This window comes from Gobio gobio (genome assembly GCF_949357685.1).
Source record: "Gobio gobio genome assembly, chromosome: 18".
NCBI classification, from domain to species: domain Eukaryota; kingdom Metazoa; phylum Chordata; class Actinopteri; order Cypriniformes; family Gobionidae; genus Gobio; species Gobio gobio.
The window spans coordinates 9185996-9202640 of NC_137111.1; the positions used below are offsets into that span (position 1 = coordinate 9185996).

The 16645-nt window shown below is 39.9% G+C and overlaps 2 protein-coding genes across 8 annotated transcripts in view; one reads left to right on the forward strand and one right to left on the reverse strand.

The window, feature by feature from the left end:
* Positions 1-1271: 1271 nt before the first annotated feature.
* Positions 1272-7424, forward strand: mea1 (male-enhanced antigen 1). Of its 4 annotated transcripts, none has more exons than XM_079842920.1 (4): positions 1272-1368; positions 1599-1896; positions 3524-3629; positions 6683-7424. In XM_079842920.1, the coding sequence occupies exons 2-4, from the start codon at positions 1609-1611 to the stop codon at positions 6844-6846; spliced, it is 558 nt and encodes a 185-aa protein (XP_079699046.1). In that variant the 5' UTR covers positions 1272-1368; positions 1599-1608; the 3' UTR covers positions 6847-7424. The 4 variants fall into 4 exon arrangements, with proteins under 4 accessions (XP_079699046.1, XP_079699044.1, XP_079699045.1 ...); XM_079842918.1 differs by having other exon boundaries at positions 1602-1896; XM_079842919.1 differs by having other exon boundaries at positions 1283-1442.
* ppp2r5d (protein phosphatase 2, regulatory subunit B', delta) overlaps positions 7313-16645 on the reverse strand; it is a 63520-nt gene continuing 54187 nt past the window's right edge. For 2 of the 4 annotated variants that reach the window (XM_079842913.1, XM_079842914.1), the window contains exons 12-18: positions 14742-14869; positions 13377-13478; positions 13196-13255; positions 12946-13018; positions 11209-11250; positions 10418-10528; positions 7313-9675 (exon numbers count right to left, since the gene is read on the reverse strand). In XM_079842913.1, the coding sequence (XP_079699039.1) occupies positions 9538-9675; positions 10418-10528; positions 11209-11250; positions 12946-13018; positions 13196-13255; positions 13377-13478; positions 14742-14869 (654 nt within the window). In that variant the 3' untranslated portion in view covers positions 7313-9537. The remainder of the gene's footprint in view (positions 9676-10417; positions 10529-11208; positions 11251-12945; positions 13019-13195; positions 13256-13376; positions 13479-14741; positions 14870-16645) is intronic. The other 2 variants (XM_079842915.1, XM_079842916.1) reach the window with 1 other exon arrangement.

The following is a 16645-nucleotide window of genomic DNA, read 5'->3' on the forward strand; positions in this document are numbered from 1 at the left end:
AGAAAAAATAAACAACAAAGAGGAAAAAAACATCTGAATGGTAAAAGGGGAAAAAAACAAGCTAAATATCTCTTCTTCCCCCCCTATGGACACATTCAAGATTCATAGAATTTGGTAAACAGTGGGGGCATTACAATGTAAACAATTCCTCCATAAAGTTTAACAACATTTGTATTATTAATTTACACATGCAGGCAGCCATAGCAACGCTTCATGAATCATTATTTACGTGTCACATTATTTTACATGTTTTTATTTATTTTGCAATTATTCGTCCTCATAGATTCATTAATTTACTTGTTTGTTTAATAAACAATAAGAAACATGTACACCAATATAGCCTATATATAGTACACACTTATAATAATTAAAGACATAAATAATAAACAAATTTTTAATGTTTAGTATTTATCGTTAGTTTTTTTTTTAAATTGGCTGTAATATATGCCTACATACAAAAAAACAGGTTAAAATTTTTAAATAAACAACTTATAAGTCCAAATTAATCTGGAATTAGTTGCATTTATTTGTTTATATATTTAATCGAGATGCAAGCATATTAAACAAACAGCACTGGGTGGCGATAATATACAAAAAGAGAGATAAAATAACATTAAAAGCAACATATTTCTAGTTAAAATATTAAATATATTACTGTTACTTGATAAATGTACACATTTCTTTTTTATTTCAGAATACATACGTACATACAGGAAAAGAGAAAACATTCATTTGTCAAATATGATACAATAATATAACAACATTAGAACGAAGTAGAATAAAACACACAGATTCACATACATTAAGAAAAGCACAGTAATTAAAAAGTTAAATCACAATTTAAATAAAGTATAAAGCGTCAAAATAAAAATCTGGTGTTTTAATTTAGGCCTACACTTATTTATTTTGATTATTGAATATATATAAAAGCAAATAAACAGTTACAACTCAAAACAGAATTTAACAACAAAAATAGAAATATAAACAGTAGACAGAGGGGCAGTAAAATAAACAAACTAAAATCAAAACAAACAAAATATTGAGCTAGGGGTAACAAAATTAATTAAATTCAAGAGAGCGAGACAAAGAGAAAAGAATGCCGCGAGTCCTTTTTTTAATACATTATAAAAATGTATAAATATTATACTTTGTACACAACGTAAAGGACTTTAAAGCGTTGACGTTGCTGGAAGAAGAGAAATAACATTTCAAGTATTTATTTACGTACACATCTTGCTCGTCGACGTATCGTGACGCAATCAATGCGCAGTTCTGCTTCTGCGCAGGACCGGAAGCAAATAATAGCTCTCCAGACACATAAACCTCTGCTCAAAACATTTGGATAAAACAGCTCGACAGAAGAAACAGGTAACAGAAGATGACCCGAGATCATTTTCTGCATATGGTGAACAGTCGCATTCATTAGTTAATACCCTGGAATTGTAAGTGTATATGACCTAGCAGGGTTTTATAGCCTAGGCTTACTTTGACAGGTGTATGTTTACTCCATACAACAAACATTATTTTCTCTTAACATGTCATGGGACGGGCGGGCAGTGTGAAATGAAACCGTCTTGCATGCTTGCTGTGTGTGTTAGCAGCCAGTGAATGGAAGTGGCGAGGGCCCGAGAGATGGGTCCAGAGAGAATCTTACCGAACTCCGAGGAGGATGTGGTGCAGGACCGGCCTTTAGACACCGCTGTGCCGGAGGAGTGGAGCGGAGAGGACATGGAGGAGGAGGAGGAGGATGAAGGAGGCGCTGGAGACGAGGACAGTGCTGGATATTATTACCAGCCTCTGAATCAAGACCCAGACGGGATGAACAACTCACACACAGAGCCAGCGGACGAGGGAAGCGCCGCAGACCAGCTCCAGGAAGTCCAGGACAGAATAGAGGTACAGTAAATCTTTGGGCTAGTGTTGTAGCCAAGACCACCTAATCCGAGACCAAGACTTTGAAGGGTTAAGGGCCAAGACCACACCAGCACTCCTTAACTTCATTTAATATAATTAAAATAAGACACTATATAGAAGATTCATCTGAATTGGTCAATTACAAATGCAAAAAGTATTTAATGTTTGTATAAAAGCAATATTATGTTTACAGTCATGCTCAAATTCTTTCTCTTGTGATATTTATAGAAGTAAAGTAATGCCAAATGTTTTATAAAACAAAAAAATATGCATTGCATTATTAACCTTGCTTATATTTTAATACATTATTGCATAGGATAGTGCAATTCAACAAGCTTTTTTGTTTAAAAAAACATGTGGCATTATTTTACTTCCATAGATATTGCTTAAAGGGATAGTTCCCCCAAAAATGAAAATTTGACATTTAACTGCTTACCCCCAGGCCATCCAAGGTGTAGGTGTCTTTTTTTTTTCTTTTCGGTAGAACACAAATGGAGATTTTTAACTTCAACCGTTGCTGTGTGTCACTCATATAATGCATGTCAATGGGGTCTAATTCTATTAGGGTAAAAAAACATGCACAGACAACTTCAAATTAAACCCTGTGGCTCGTGACGATACATTAATGTCTTAAGACACGAAACGATCGGTTTCTGAGAGAAACCGAACAGTATTTATATAATTTTTTACCTCAAATACAACACCATGTCCAACAGCCCCGAAAGCGCAGCACTTCCGGGAAAGAAGGTCAATGTACACGATCTAGTGTAGAGATCTCACACACAGGAACACATGGTGTTGTATTTGAGGTAAAAAATTATATAAATACTGTTCGGTTTCTCTCAGAAACCGATCGTTACGTGTCTTAAGACATTAATGTCTCGTCACGAGCCGCATGGATTAATTTGAAGTTGTCTGTGCTTGTTTTTTTACCCTAATAGAATTAGACCCCATTGACATGCATTATATGAGTGACACACAGCAACGGCTGAAGTTCAAAATCTCCATTTGTGTTCTACTGAAGAAACAAAGACACCTACATCTAGGATGGCCTGGGGGTAAGCAGATAAATGTCAAATTTTCATTTATGGGTGAACTATCCCTTTAATTATATCATTACACAGTATTATAATTGTTATAATATAAAAATCTCATACATGTGCTTTATTGCAACAATATCTTGCATTTTGTGAGCATTTGTATTAATTTTGGTGACATTTTTTGAAACAATCCCTCATTAATTTCTGAATGGGCACAATTAATAAATCAAATTAGAAATAAGTTATTGATTGCATCTGAAGCAGTACGTTTTACATTCAATCATTTAAATGATGCTAATAAAGAAATCAGACAATGCACTGGCAATTTAGTATATTCTCAGCAGCTGTGGTCTTTGAATAAAATCCCAAGTCCTCTATGTCTGAGAACAAGACCAAGACCTTAAAAAATGGTCTTAAGAGCGGTCTTGAGCACTACTTTGGAGTGCCTGAAATGTGCCCGTTGCATCCTCATCATTGTGGTTAGCACGTTTTACCCACTTATTGCTTGGTTTCATTACATTTGAATTGTCTCGCTGAGTCCTGATGTCATCTTCATCACCATTTTGCAGGCCATGGGTCTGTTCCTGCCCCAGCCTCCTCCTGACAGCGATGAAGAGGAGGATCCTGAAGGAGCTGCTGCCTGCAGAAGTAATGCGTCCATTCCCATGGATGCAGGTGAGCGAGAGGACAGACTTTACATTCAGGTCACAGCACTGATATACTGTGTGTTGGACTAACATTTCATCACCCCAATCAATGCAATTGGCATTAAAAAAAAAGTTAAAGGGATAGTTCATCCAAAAAGGACCTGTATAAATGTCTTTGTTCTGCTGAACGCAAAAGATATTTTGAAGAAAGTGGGAAACTGAAAACTATGGAAGTCAATGGTGCCCCAAAGCGGCCTGCTTACAAACTCTCTTCAAAATATCTTCTTTAGTGTTCAGCAGAACAAAGAAATGAATGCAGGTTTGGAACGACATGAGGGCGAGTAAATAATGACAATTCTCATGTTTGGGTGAATTAACCCTTTAAGAACTGAAGTCATCTATAATGGTTATGGTTATAAAGATGCAGTACACACACATAAAGCCGTATATATAGTAAATCTCAACTATTTGATTGCTTGTATAATAGCAAAATGTAATCTACATTTATTAATCACACAGCTCTAATCTGCTAAATGCAACTAAAAGACATGAATCCCAAAGATTAAGAATTATAAACATTAATGATTTTCTGTAAAGCTGCTTTGAAACCGTGTATTGTGAAAATCACTATTCAAATTAATTAATTGGTTAACTGACATTTTTAAATGGACGTTATAAATAATACAGAAAAAAAAAGCAAAAACTTTTTTTAAATTTGGCTAAAGTACATCTGTTATTAGTCAAAAATACAGATTACTTTCATTACTTTCATGTTATGCCCTATAAATATCCAATATTAAAATTCTATACGATTTTGCCCAAATAAATTTAAATTAAAACACTGAAATCAATAATTTAATACTGCGAGTAAATTTTTAGCCATCACTTAAATGATATTATTTGAGTTATTAATTTGTTAGTGTTTTAGAAGACTTGGAGCATTAGATTACGACAAAGGTCATTAAAAAAATGAGTATAACAAACTATCCATTATCTTATACTAATTGTGCTTTTCCACTGCATGATACAGATCGGTTTGGCTCGCTTAAGTAGTCCCACCTCTGTTGAGCCGTACCGATACTAAAATGTGACATGTAAACACTGCAGATCACCGATTGGTCAGAGAGAATCGTCACTACCAGTGTCATTGGATTTGCGACACGAGACACCAAACCCGCTGGAAACAAACTTCTTTGGCCGTGTCCCAAATGGCACACTTCATGTGCACTTTCGGTCTTGTGCACTTAAAATGGCCGCTGCGTGTCCGTCAAGTCCACGAGACCGCAGGGTGTCCCATTTGTCATTTTAGGTCTCAGTAGGGTGCTCGCGAGCGCCCCCTTTTGAGGTCGATATGCGCCCTTGATGCGCACTTCTGCCGAGCCCGCACTGGTACGGGTGCAGCGGACTTCTTCCCGGCAGTCAAAGCGCCGTTACGTCATGAAAGTGCAGACTCCAAGGGAGACCGTGAGGGTTAAGGGTGTCATTTGGGACAGGACCTTTAATATGCTCCATTGCTCCTGTGTTGTGTTTGTCACGTTTACTGTCACCCACTTTGAAGCGGTACTCAGGGTTTCCGCAGGTCTTAATTTGACCGTCTACAATTTAAGGCCTTAAAAATGTCTTAAATTTGATCAGAAAGTATTAAATTCAATATCATGCCATTAAACTAGGGCCCTATGATTTCCGCTATGCAGAAAAAATGTACTGAAATCACAGAATCCATTCATAAAAATGGAATTTACTGTAGAATGCAGAGTCACGGAATTTGACAACTTTTGGATGAATAAATCGAAAGGGTCAGTACACTTAAGAGATAGTTCACCCAAAAAATGTACTGTGTACAACTCTGTTTGGAAACATTCATTTCTACTGCTTCTGTTACACTTTTGCAGGAACCAATGACAGACTGGCTTATCCACCTGGCACGCTATTGGCGGGTTTAACACAATGACAGATCACATGTTGATCACGGCTCTTGTGCAGTAGAAAATACAGGGCAGACTCCCCAGACCAATGTTCAATCCTAAATTGAGCTTGGTCTGGTGATAGCCAGACAAACAGGGCCCTACGATTGTTTGTTAAACTTTTAATAAAGTGCTTTTAAATTGTATATGTTTCATGATTTCAATTAATTAGACATGCTTTTTGACTAATATAAATGAACCATTAAAACGGAGTAAAACTAAAATAAAAAAATGTATCAAATGGATTTCATAGGGCCCTAAATTCAATTGGATGCACTGCAATGCAATTGTTTTCCAGTACAAATATCTAAACATCCTTCAATTAAGATACATTTACTTGACATGCAAATGGAAGAAATTAAGTCTTGTTTTGTTTTCTAAGAAATTGAACAAAATGAAGTGTTTGTGCTTAAAACAAGAACAAATGTGTCGGTGAGTATGAACATGACTTTATTTGAATGAAGTTGATTTAAACCCATTGGCAGATATTTGTTCTTGTTTTAATCATAGAATCACTTTCACAAGATCTTATGTGAGTAAATGTATCTTGATTTAAGAATCTTTTAGATATTGGCACTGGAAAACAAGACAAATTGCCTGAAAAAGAACAGCACTGTTTTGTAGTGTGATCAGAAAGTTCAGTAAAAGTTATTTCCATATTCTAGTGTTTGAGAGCAGAGCTGTTCAAACTTTAATTTGTAAAATGAATTAAAAAGCCACGGAGACCTGTTGGAAATTGTATTTTCATTTCATTTCAATTTATTCCCTACATTTTCTTTAATTGGTCTTAAATGTACCTTCATAAACCCTGGGTACTAAACGACAGTGGAAAAGCAAACCGAGCCATGCCGAGTCGTACCACACAGTGGAAAAGTGCCGTAAAGTAGTTATATCAACAATTAAACTTCGATATATTTAAAACTTTCAGTTGCACTTTATTTTACAGTTTGTGCACTTTCAATATACTTATCAAGAAAGGTAACTACATGGGTTAAGAAGTTTGGGGTAGGCTCAGGACTAAGACCCAGTTATTGTACTACACTAAGTATTTAGTGTGTACTTGCGAAACAGGACTGTAAAACAAAGTGCTACCAAATGTTCTCATTTGTGTTCACAGATCACGTCGAGCTGGTGAAAAGGACCATGGCGGCTATCAATTTGCCGACACTGGGAATCCCTGCCTGGGCCCAGGAAATCTCAGACGACCAGTGGAAGGACATGGTCCAGCAGACGCTTCAGACCAGACAAAGCTCTGCAGGCCTGAGACTGGAACCCAAGTGAAGCCTCATCTACACATCTCATTCTGCATAACCCTTCAACAGAGATTCTGACATTTGCTCATCTCAAACAAACCCAAAGGCACATTTATCACCCGGGCTGTGGTTTATACCAACTGTGGACTGAAATTCTTAAAGTGGAAGTTTAATAGTTAGTAGCTTTGAATTGCTTTGAACTGTTGCACAGCGAGTGTCCTGATTATTCAGAGTTGGCCATTTTTTCCTGAAAACACCCCAGACATATTTCCGCCTCGTCCCGGAGGCAGTTGTGTTAATTATGCAGTAAGTTCTTTAGCTTAATTACTTTTTTGTAAAGTGAAGTTTGGCAAGATTTAGTGGTCGCTTTTGTATGACTGACAGTATCAACATGTGCGTGCTCGGTTTCATTAATCCGATTGTTGACGATGTGCAATGAGTGACTGATCCTTTATGTATTTCACACGGCTCGAGCAACACAAATGGCCGTCACGTCTTTTGTGTTTCTTTATTGTTGTTCTGTACATACATGAACATCTGTACAAAATATGACTTTCATACTATGTAATGCTCAACCTAATTAAAGTACAACATATGTACATATGACCTGGAAAGCAGCTTAAGATTAGTGTCAGACTTGGGAAGGAGGGCTGGGAGAGGAGGGAAAGGGTGAGTGTGGAGAGACCCGTACTTTCTTAATTTCCCGTTGTTTCTGGTTGCTGCCGGACAAGCTGAACATTGGCCCCATCCGCCTGTCAAGCCGCGTTGAGGAAGGAAACATGCTGCGTTCAAGAGTGAAGTTGCCTCTGATTGTTTCTGGAATGTTTTGGTCTATTTAGAGGCAGCTAGGTTGGCAATTCATGCTCTTGATTGCATGGACAAGTCATTCCCGTACACTGATTGGCTGAGGTGGTGTAACAACACTTCAAACAGCTTATGATTCAAAGACTTCACCTCTGCACTGCATACTGTAAGCCGTAATAGCGCCAGTCGAAACGTATGCGCAGGTTTGGAAAAAGTGTAGCAGCTTGAATTCACAAGGGGCGAAATACCTCGAGCTGCACACCGGACAGCAATAAAGTGTTGCGTTGTCCAGAAGCCTGTGGGAGGAGTAAATGTTCCCTCGCTATTGGAATGATCAAAGTGACGCTTCACGGGACAGATCTTTACAACAGAGAGGGGACATCATGCATCAGAATGGAGTCGTACAAGCAAACAGAACTAAAGAAAAGATGAAGTTGGGGAAGAAAGAGGGGATACTGAAGGGCAAGGGCACAATCGTAAGCAATATACATGACAATATACAATACACAAGTAGTCGCAGCGGCAATCGCTTTTCCACATATTAAGCCTGGACAGGTAAGCGAGTATCTTTTCTCTTTAAGTATATAGTCCTATTAGGAGGATTGTATCGCGCTTGATCGTACACTAGACCAGTGGATGGTTTACCGCTCTAATACCTGAAAATAATATTGCTTAGGCGCTTTAAAGTGAAAACAACATCAAAGTAAGACGTACAATCTTGGACAGGACGGTAGTTCGCGATCTTTTTAAAGTTTGTTTTTCGTTCGTCTAGTTTTTACACATCACAGAAACCTATGAAGCAAAAACGACAACTCACAAAAAGCTAGGAGGTGAACAGAGCCTGTTCGAGAGGTCTTAAAACCAAAATAAAACATGGATGCATACAAACATAAGTGGAGTGTGGACCAATAGGTGCATGCGTTTAGATCACATTTTCTGCGGACTGTAAACGGACTGTATACTACTTTTACAGCATGTTCATCAAGCGCTCTGCTGGTGGTGGATATAGAGGTGATTGCTTCCACAAAGCTCTTTAACGTTGATCGTGATCATTAACACAATCACGGAGGAAAACAGCTTAGGTCAATCTCTTCAACCTCTGCCTCCTAATGTGTGGTCATGATCGCAAAAAGGACGTCAGATGACTACCTGAAACGATTTCACAGTCCCGCCTCAAGATGTAAGAGCAGACCTGTCTAGGGAAGCATCTGAAATAGACTCACAATCCCATGCGAGTTGAAATCTCAAACTTGCATGTTTAATTCATAAAGCTTGTTTTGCAAGAAACAAGTTTCACTAATTCGTTTCTGTACGACATCAACAATAACCCTGATCACTCCCGTTTGGCTACCATCCCACACCGGAGAAATCCGGTCTCCATAAATCTCCATATGTCCAGTAACATGATTCATTTAGTTAAGTGTGGCCCCTTCATTGCAGACACGACAGATTTACAGAGGCAGTGATTGGAATACAGGAGAAGCTCTCGAGCAGCGGTCAAAATGGGATAGGGAACATGCGGGCAAATGGAGACGGAATAAAGTGGACAAAATAAAGTGGAGTGTGGAGAGAAAAACAAAGCCACCACAACAAGAGCGTACTTCGATTATCTGTAACCCACACTGCTTTCTACCAACCCAGCGGTTGCTTCTGTTCGGTGTGGGGATCGGCAGCTATGGGTCGATCGGGGGAGATTTTGGAAAGTTTGTGCACGCATGGGAGTCGGGGCAGAGTGCATGGGAGCTCTCCACTGCTCTGTGGACTGGATTTTTGCAGACGGGGCTCTCCAACAGTGAGGGAGGAAGGAGTATGGATAGAGGCAGAGGAACAGAGAGGTGGGTTACAGCAGGCGACGGTTTTGGACCAAGACGAGAGGAAGAGTTTAGGCGCGGTGGAGGGTGGCGGTGCTCCCCCGTCAGAGGGCTTCCTGGTTGGCCGATAGGTACTCCTCTGCTCGCTTGTGAGCTTCCAGGGCTTTTATAGTATAGACGTCCTGCGGCAGCTCAGACTTTCGCCTCATCAAAACCTTGTCTTTCTTGATTTCTTTCATCCCCTGAAAAGAAAAGAGTTAAATTCCTGAGACAGTGCAAGACTAATGCCCAAAGAATGCATAGGTTTGGACACTGATGCTTAGCATATGCATACAGCTGAATGCATTTGATTATGCGCGCGAACAAAGGAGCTCAACTAGTAAGTTTCATCGTTGTCCAGGGTTTGCTCTATTTCTCTACAAATGTTATGACTGATAAAAATGTCAAAAATATCTATTAACCCTCCCACATACCTCAGCATATGTGTACTTTGGGCTTGAGGAGGGGTGGGCAATATAAACAAGTAAAAATTTGGTAGAAACCAACAGCTTGAGATTTTGGATTATTGTGGCGATTACACACTCGTGCTGCATCGTCACAATGGTTTATCATTTGCATGTAAAAGAAAAATACTGAAAACAGAGAGAGCAACTATTGACTACCATAGTAGGGAGAAAAATAATCTCTGCTTTGTTACAAACATTCTTCTAAATATCTTCTTTTGTGTTCAGCAGAACACAGAAACTCGTACAGTTTTGGAACAACTTGAGGGTGAGTAAATGACAGAATTGTCATTTTTGGGTGAACTACCCCTTAAGTCGTCAAAATAATGTACCTTATTAGCTCCAAAAGAGCATGTATTGCTCTAGCTACACTGAAGTTTAAAAAACAAGTTTGGCATTTGTGCTTTAGAACAAACTTCCAAGTCAATACCCACAAATCTTTTGTTCCTGTGAAGATCTACAAGTGTTTGTTTGATTGTACCTGTGAGGCTTCTGATTCCACAGTCTTCTTCAGCAGCTGGATGTCCTCGGCTGTAGGGGTCTCTGTCTCCATTGAGTACAATGGCATCCCTCCTTCGTTATACATCATATACTGCATGTACACACAAACACGTCATTTACACATGCATGAAGCTAGTTCACACCTAAACATACATCTGCTCGGCTGGGTAGGACTGTTTTAGGTTATTTATGGGAGAACAAGAAATATATTATTAAGGGGTGTTGTCACAGTGTTTTGTTTATCGCAACTTGCAGCATTAATACAGAATTCAAATGACGTGCAGTCAAAGGTGCGTGATTATCAGCTATTTTACAAAGGCTTTGCATATGGCTCATCCAAAATGAATTCAGTGTGAACTTTCTTAGAAAAAAAATAAGTATTTAGATGAGACGAAGCACCTTTTAAAGCATTTAATTTGAGAGGCTGCTCAGGAGCCAATGGGTGGGTTGCTGTCTTTGGACATGATGGATAGAGCTTGAAGGTCGTAATTAGGTTAAGCTCCACCCATTAGGTTCAGAGTGGGGGAGCTGACGTCACTTGACGTGGTTCTGCAGTGAGCATCACTTGTTTAAATTTACTGGATTATGCAAAAATAGACTTAACTGCGTGGTTAAAATGTGAACCATTTTTGTTGAGTTTCCAGCAAAAACTGTGATTTGTTCATACCACCCACCCTACATCTAAACAGAACTTGGTAGGAGAGATGAAAGTAACCCAAAGAGTAAGATGAATGCATAATAACTATTCCGTAACAGAAATAACTGACTCACCTCCTCCTGAGCCAGACCGGGCCGCAGCTGAACCTTTGTACTCTGTGAAAATCCAAAACTTGTGGTTGAAAAACACATATTAACAGGATCCCTCATCACATCCTGATTAAACTGTGGCTTCTTTTTGTGTTTGCACACAGAGAAGAGTTGTGATAATTACACTCGTAGATTGGAGTTGATTAATTTGGATACATACAAAAATTAGTTGCACACAAAAGCTTGTGATTTCACTAGCTATGTTCCATGCACCTATTTTTGTGCATTTTGGGACATTGCATATAAAAAAAACTTCTGGATGGAAACGCCAAGGTGCGCGTAACATTCTAAAAAAAGCACATAAAAACGTATGCACTCAATTCAGTCTGATACTTTTTTTTATCCAATATTAAGACATGCGCATAAACCACAATGGAAACGCATTTACTAAATATACTCTGTGATGCGCATCAGAAAGGTCATGTGACTGCACGAAGGGACAGCATAACTGGACTAACCAGTGGACCACTCTCGTTGCACAGAATCAGTCTGTCAAAGAACTGTCTTACACTGCGTTTCCAAAAAGCAGGCATCCGCCTCAGAAATAAGATATCATGACCACGTTTATTTAGTTATATAACTATATAGTTGGCGAAAAACAGTAGGCGAAAGTCTCCGGATGGCCTACTACTTCTGGCAAGGTTCTGAAGTGCGCATTCGATGAACACTTTACCATCCCACAAGGCCACGGGAGAGAATTTAAGAATGGAGGTGAAGGGACGAAACTGACACAGGTAGTTCATGTGATAACGACAAAATGGCGGATGCTAAATGTCCGGATTTCATTCATACTATATAGAAAGTCCTTTTTTAATGTAGTTCAAATTCAAATGTAGTACCTACTCAGACGCGATTTCGGACGCATCAATGGTCTTATTAATTTAGCACCACTTTATCAGGAAGTGACGATTTTGTCCTCTTCAGCTCAGCCGAATGGAAACGGTGCTTTAGTTGCAATGTTTTATGCGATATTCAAAGTTAAATACACAATATTGGATGGAAACATAGCTACTGACAGTTTGATTGTATCTGTGTACACTACAATTCAAACGTTTGGGGTCAGTATGCATGTTTTCACAAAGTTAGAGGCTGCATTAGGTTGGTAAAAATGCATTAAAAACAGTGATATTGTGAAATATTACAATTTAAAATAACTTATCTGTTTTAATATTTTTCAATTTATTCCTGTGCTGGCAAAGCTGAATTTTCAGCAATCATTACTCCAGTCTTCAGTGTTACTTTAAGCCGGATGCACACTGTGTGTTTTGTCAAGACTGTGTGAACATGATCCTCGCTGTAGGCCATGTCACACTGTAAGATCTAAGTTGTCATTAAATGTCAGACTGTACGATAGTCCGATAAAAACGGACGCATGCAAGAAAACTCGTCAAGAGTTTTATATCATCAATCAATAAAATGGTGGCTACAAAGAAATCTCAAGCGCTCATTTTGGTCATAATTTGACGTTCGTCGTAGGAGAAGTCACGCTGCAGGATTGTGCGCCAAATCTTCTGACACTGCCAACATTTCGGCTGCCGGTGAACATGTCAAACTAACGATCAAAGACTTTAGATTTTAGTCTAGGATCAGAGGAATCTTGTAGGATTTGCTAAATTTGACTCGCACAGTGTGCACCTGGCTTTAGAAAGTTTTTTTTTTTTTTATTCTATTAAAAAAGTGAGTACAGCAGAGGGCGTTTACCTGAGGGTTCTGTTTTGCTAGTTCTTCAATTTTATGCCACATTTCTTCCCGTTCCTTAAGTTTGTACTTCTCTCTAGGGAAGAACAGGAAAACAACAAAGAGTTTAGGATATGTCAGAGAAAATAACTTGTATGTATTTGTGAATGCATATGGTTGCCACAAGCTTAGCTCAACAAAACCAACTTGCTTAGTAATTCTGCTTAGAGGACAAAGACAGTCACTGGGTCTCAAAATCTAGAGAACTGCCTACCTAGACATCATCTCTGGGCATGTTCGATGCCCAAAATGCTGTCTCTCTCTTTGTAGTTCACTAGGATTTGAGACAGTAAATGACAACTGCTGACAAGACCTTCTCAAACAATTTGTGTCAGAACAATCCTTTACACCTTTCTGATCCCTCATATTCTGTGTTTCTTCCCCCATTCACTTACTTCTGCTTCTCAGCCTTGTACTGCTGAGTGCAGTCATCAAACAGCTTCTGGTTCATCTCCATAAAGAGCTTTAGAGCATTGTAGATAAGCCCGTGGATTGTCCTGCAGGAAGAAAAACACATCATTATTACTACAGAGTACAGACATTTCAACAGAACGTTTTTTTCTTCAGGTGTTCATTCATTATAAGAAAGAAAAAAGATTTTTTGTAGAAGATACACTGATCAGGCATAACATTATGACCACTGACAGGTGAAGTGAATAACACTGATTATGTCTTCACCATGGTACCAGTGAGGCAGCAAGTGAACATTTTGTCCTCAAAGTTGATGTGTTAGAAGCAGAAAAAATGACAGGGACCAAATTGTGATGGTCAGTATCTATCAAAAGTGGTCTAAGGAAGGAACAGTGGTGAACCGGCGACAGGGTCATGGGTGGCCAAGGCTCATTGATGCGAAGCGAGCGAAGGCTGACCCGTGTGGTCCGATCAAACAGACGAGTTACTGTAACTCAGATTGCTCAAGAAGTTAATGCTGGTTCTGATAGAAAGGTGTCAGAATACACAGTGCATCTCAGTTTGTTGTGTATGGGGCGGCACAGCCGCAGACCAGTCAGGATGCCCATGCTGACCCGTCCACCACAGAAAGCACCAACAGTGGCACATGAGCATCAGAACTGGACCACAGAGCAATGGAAGAAGGTGGCCTGGTCTGATGAATGATGTTTTCTTTTACATCACATGGATGTCCGGGTGAGTGTGCGTCGCTTACCTGGGGAACACATGACACCAGGTGCACTATGGGAAGAAGGCAAGCCGGTGGAGGCAGTGATGCTTTGGGCAATGTTCTCCTGGGAAACCTTGGGTCCTGCCATCCATGTGGATGTTACTTTGACACGTACCACCTACCTAAGCATTGTTGCAGACCAGGTACACCATTTCATGGAAACGGTATTCCCTGGTTGCTGTGGCTCTTTCAGCAGATAATGCGCTCTGCCACAAAGCAAAAATGGTTCAGGAATGGTTTGAGGAGCACAACAATGAGTTTGAGGTGTTTACTTGGCCTCCAAGATTCCCCAGATCTCAATCCAATCGAGCATCTGTGGGATGTGCTGAACAAACAAGTCCGATCCATGGAGGCCCCACCTCGCAATTTACATGACTTAAAGGATCTGCTGCTAACATCTTGGTGCCAGATACCACAGCACACCTTCAGGGGTCTAGTGGAGTCCATGCCTCGACGGGTCAGGCCTGTTTTGGCAGCAAAAGGGGGACCAACACAATATTAGGAAGGTGGTCATAAATGTTATGCCTGATCGGTGTATGTCTTAATGGAAAAAACAGATTGTGACAAAACAAATCTGTACTTGTTCCAGTGGCTCTTGGAGTTCTTGTAGAGAGCGGGAAACATGATGGGGAGGATCTTGGCGGCATTGTCGCTGATCAGGCTCATGATGTACTCATTGTTCCAGTAATACAATGCTCTTTCAGCAACCTGGAACACACATGACATTACAGACATGTTACAAAACTCCACATGCAAATGCTAGTCCTCTCTTTTTATATTATTGCACATCTTCGATGACGGCGGAAACCTTGTATCACCAAAACCTTTTTCACCTTTTCTCTCTCAAAAAAAAAGGTCTTTATTATAGGTTTCAGACACTTGCATATGTTATTAAAGGTCCCATGGCATGAAATTTTCATTTTATGAGGTTTTTCAACATTAATATGAGTTCCCCTAGCCTGAATATTGTCCCCAAGTGGATAGAAATGTTGATCGGTGTAAAACCGAGTTGTGGCTGTCTTTCTCTGCCTTTGAGAAAATGACAGGCCAGACTAGCCAATCCTGAAGTCGCCTGGTTTGACGTCCAAGCAGGAACGGTTTCCTCCCTTTCCTCCGCCCAGAGAATCTGGCACGCCCATGCAAACGCTCGAGAGATCATTGCATCATTGCTTGTGAACGAGTGAACGCTGGCAGTTTCTCAGTGTTTGGATGTACAAATGAAAACAGAAGTCTTTTTTCAGTTCCTTCTGATCTGTGATCAGTGATTTCTGATGTGTAGCTAATTATTTATTATTCGTGCACACAATGCGGCTTCTCTCTCTCCAGACAGAACGGTGTTTTCGTGTTTTATATCTTGTGAGTCAGTGTTTTTGTACGTCCTCGTCGCGTCTATCGGTTCTAAAATGTGCATACAGTCATGAGTTTCTGCTCAACATCAGCAGAGATAAACCTCACACACGCCGAAGCTCGGCCTTCAACATCCCCGACCCACAGTACTGCATCTGGCCCACAGCGGAGGCACCAAACGCGGCGTGAGATTAAGCAGAAGGGGGGTAAGCTTGAGCATATCCGGGCTAGCCAGCCTAGCCCCACAATAAACTGGACTACATTCGATTACTGCTGTTGTGTCTTTGTTTGCGCTGTGTACTCAACGCGCGTCACTGACGCTTTTATTTTATTTTAAAAATAATGCTATTATCAACACTTACTTTTAACTCGTTCATCTCGACAGCTGTAATGGTACTTTGCATGTGTTACAAAGTTGGTAGAATAATGATGAAGAGGACTCGGTGTGACTGGGACTCGTGTTTATTCAGAACTCTCAGATACAAACACAATAAACTCGCGCTGACTGACAGCGCTCTCATAACTCAGTAGTTACTATAAATAACTTTGTTAGCAATCGCTGAGCTCAGTCTCTGATACATTAGTGATGTCCGGTTCGCGAACGATCTTTCTTTTGAACCAGTTCTTTTTAGTGAACCGAATCAGTTCACCAAATCGGACTGAATCGTTCTAAACGGTTCGCGTCTCCAGTCAGCGCTGATCCATAATTTACTAAAGTTACTAACTTTCTGACATGAGTGACAGTCCCTCCGACTAGAAATAGACTAATAACCTAAAGTATATGCTGTAACTAAAACAGTTCAGACATGCTGAGAACTGATGTGAAGTGAACTCAGGTCCATCCGTCTCCCTGGCAGACTCGTGCCTGCTCGTGCCTCGATAAACCACGCCCCCTCCGCTCATATAAAATGCAAAGATGTCAGCCAATCACAACAGTGGGCGTTTTTACTGAAGTCTCACAGCAGACACGCCTCTTGAAGCAGGGCATTCAGCCACAGGGCAAACAGCAGTATAGAACAAATGCCTTTTATTTCTAAATTATGACATTTTATGATGTAAAAGTCATACTAACAATATAAGTACAGCTCAGGAAACATTATAAAATAATAGAAAAATGCCATGCCATGGGACCTTTAA

What these genes read in the sequence shown, in the direction of transcription:
- mea1 (XM_079842920.1), top strand. Translation starts at nt 1,609, where the DNA reads ATGGAAGTGGCGAGGGCCCGAGAGATGGGTCCAGAGAGAATCTTACCG. An exon ending in AAGTCCAGGACAGAATAGAG is followed by an intron (nt 1,897 to 3,523) that starts GTACAGTAAATC and finishes ACCATTTTGCAG; the next exon opens with GCCATGGGTCTGTTCCTGCC. An exon ending in GTCCATTCCCATGGATGCAG is followed by an intron (nt 3,630 to 6,682) that starts GTGAGCGAGAGG and finishes TTGTGTTCACAG; the next exon opens with ATCACGTCGAGCTGGTGAAA.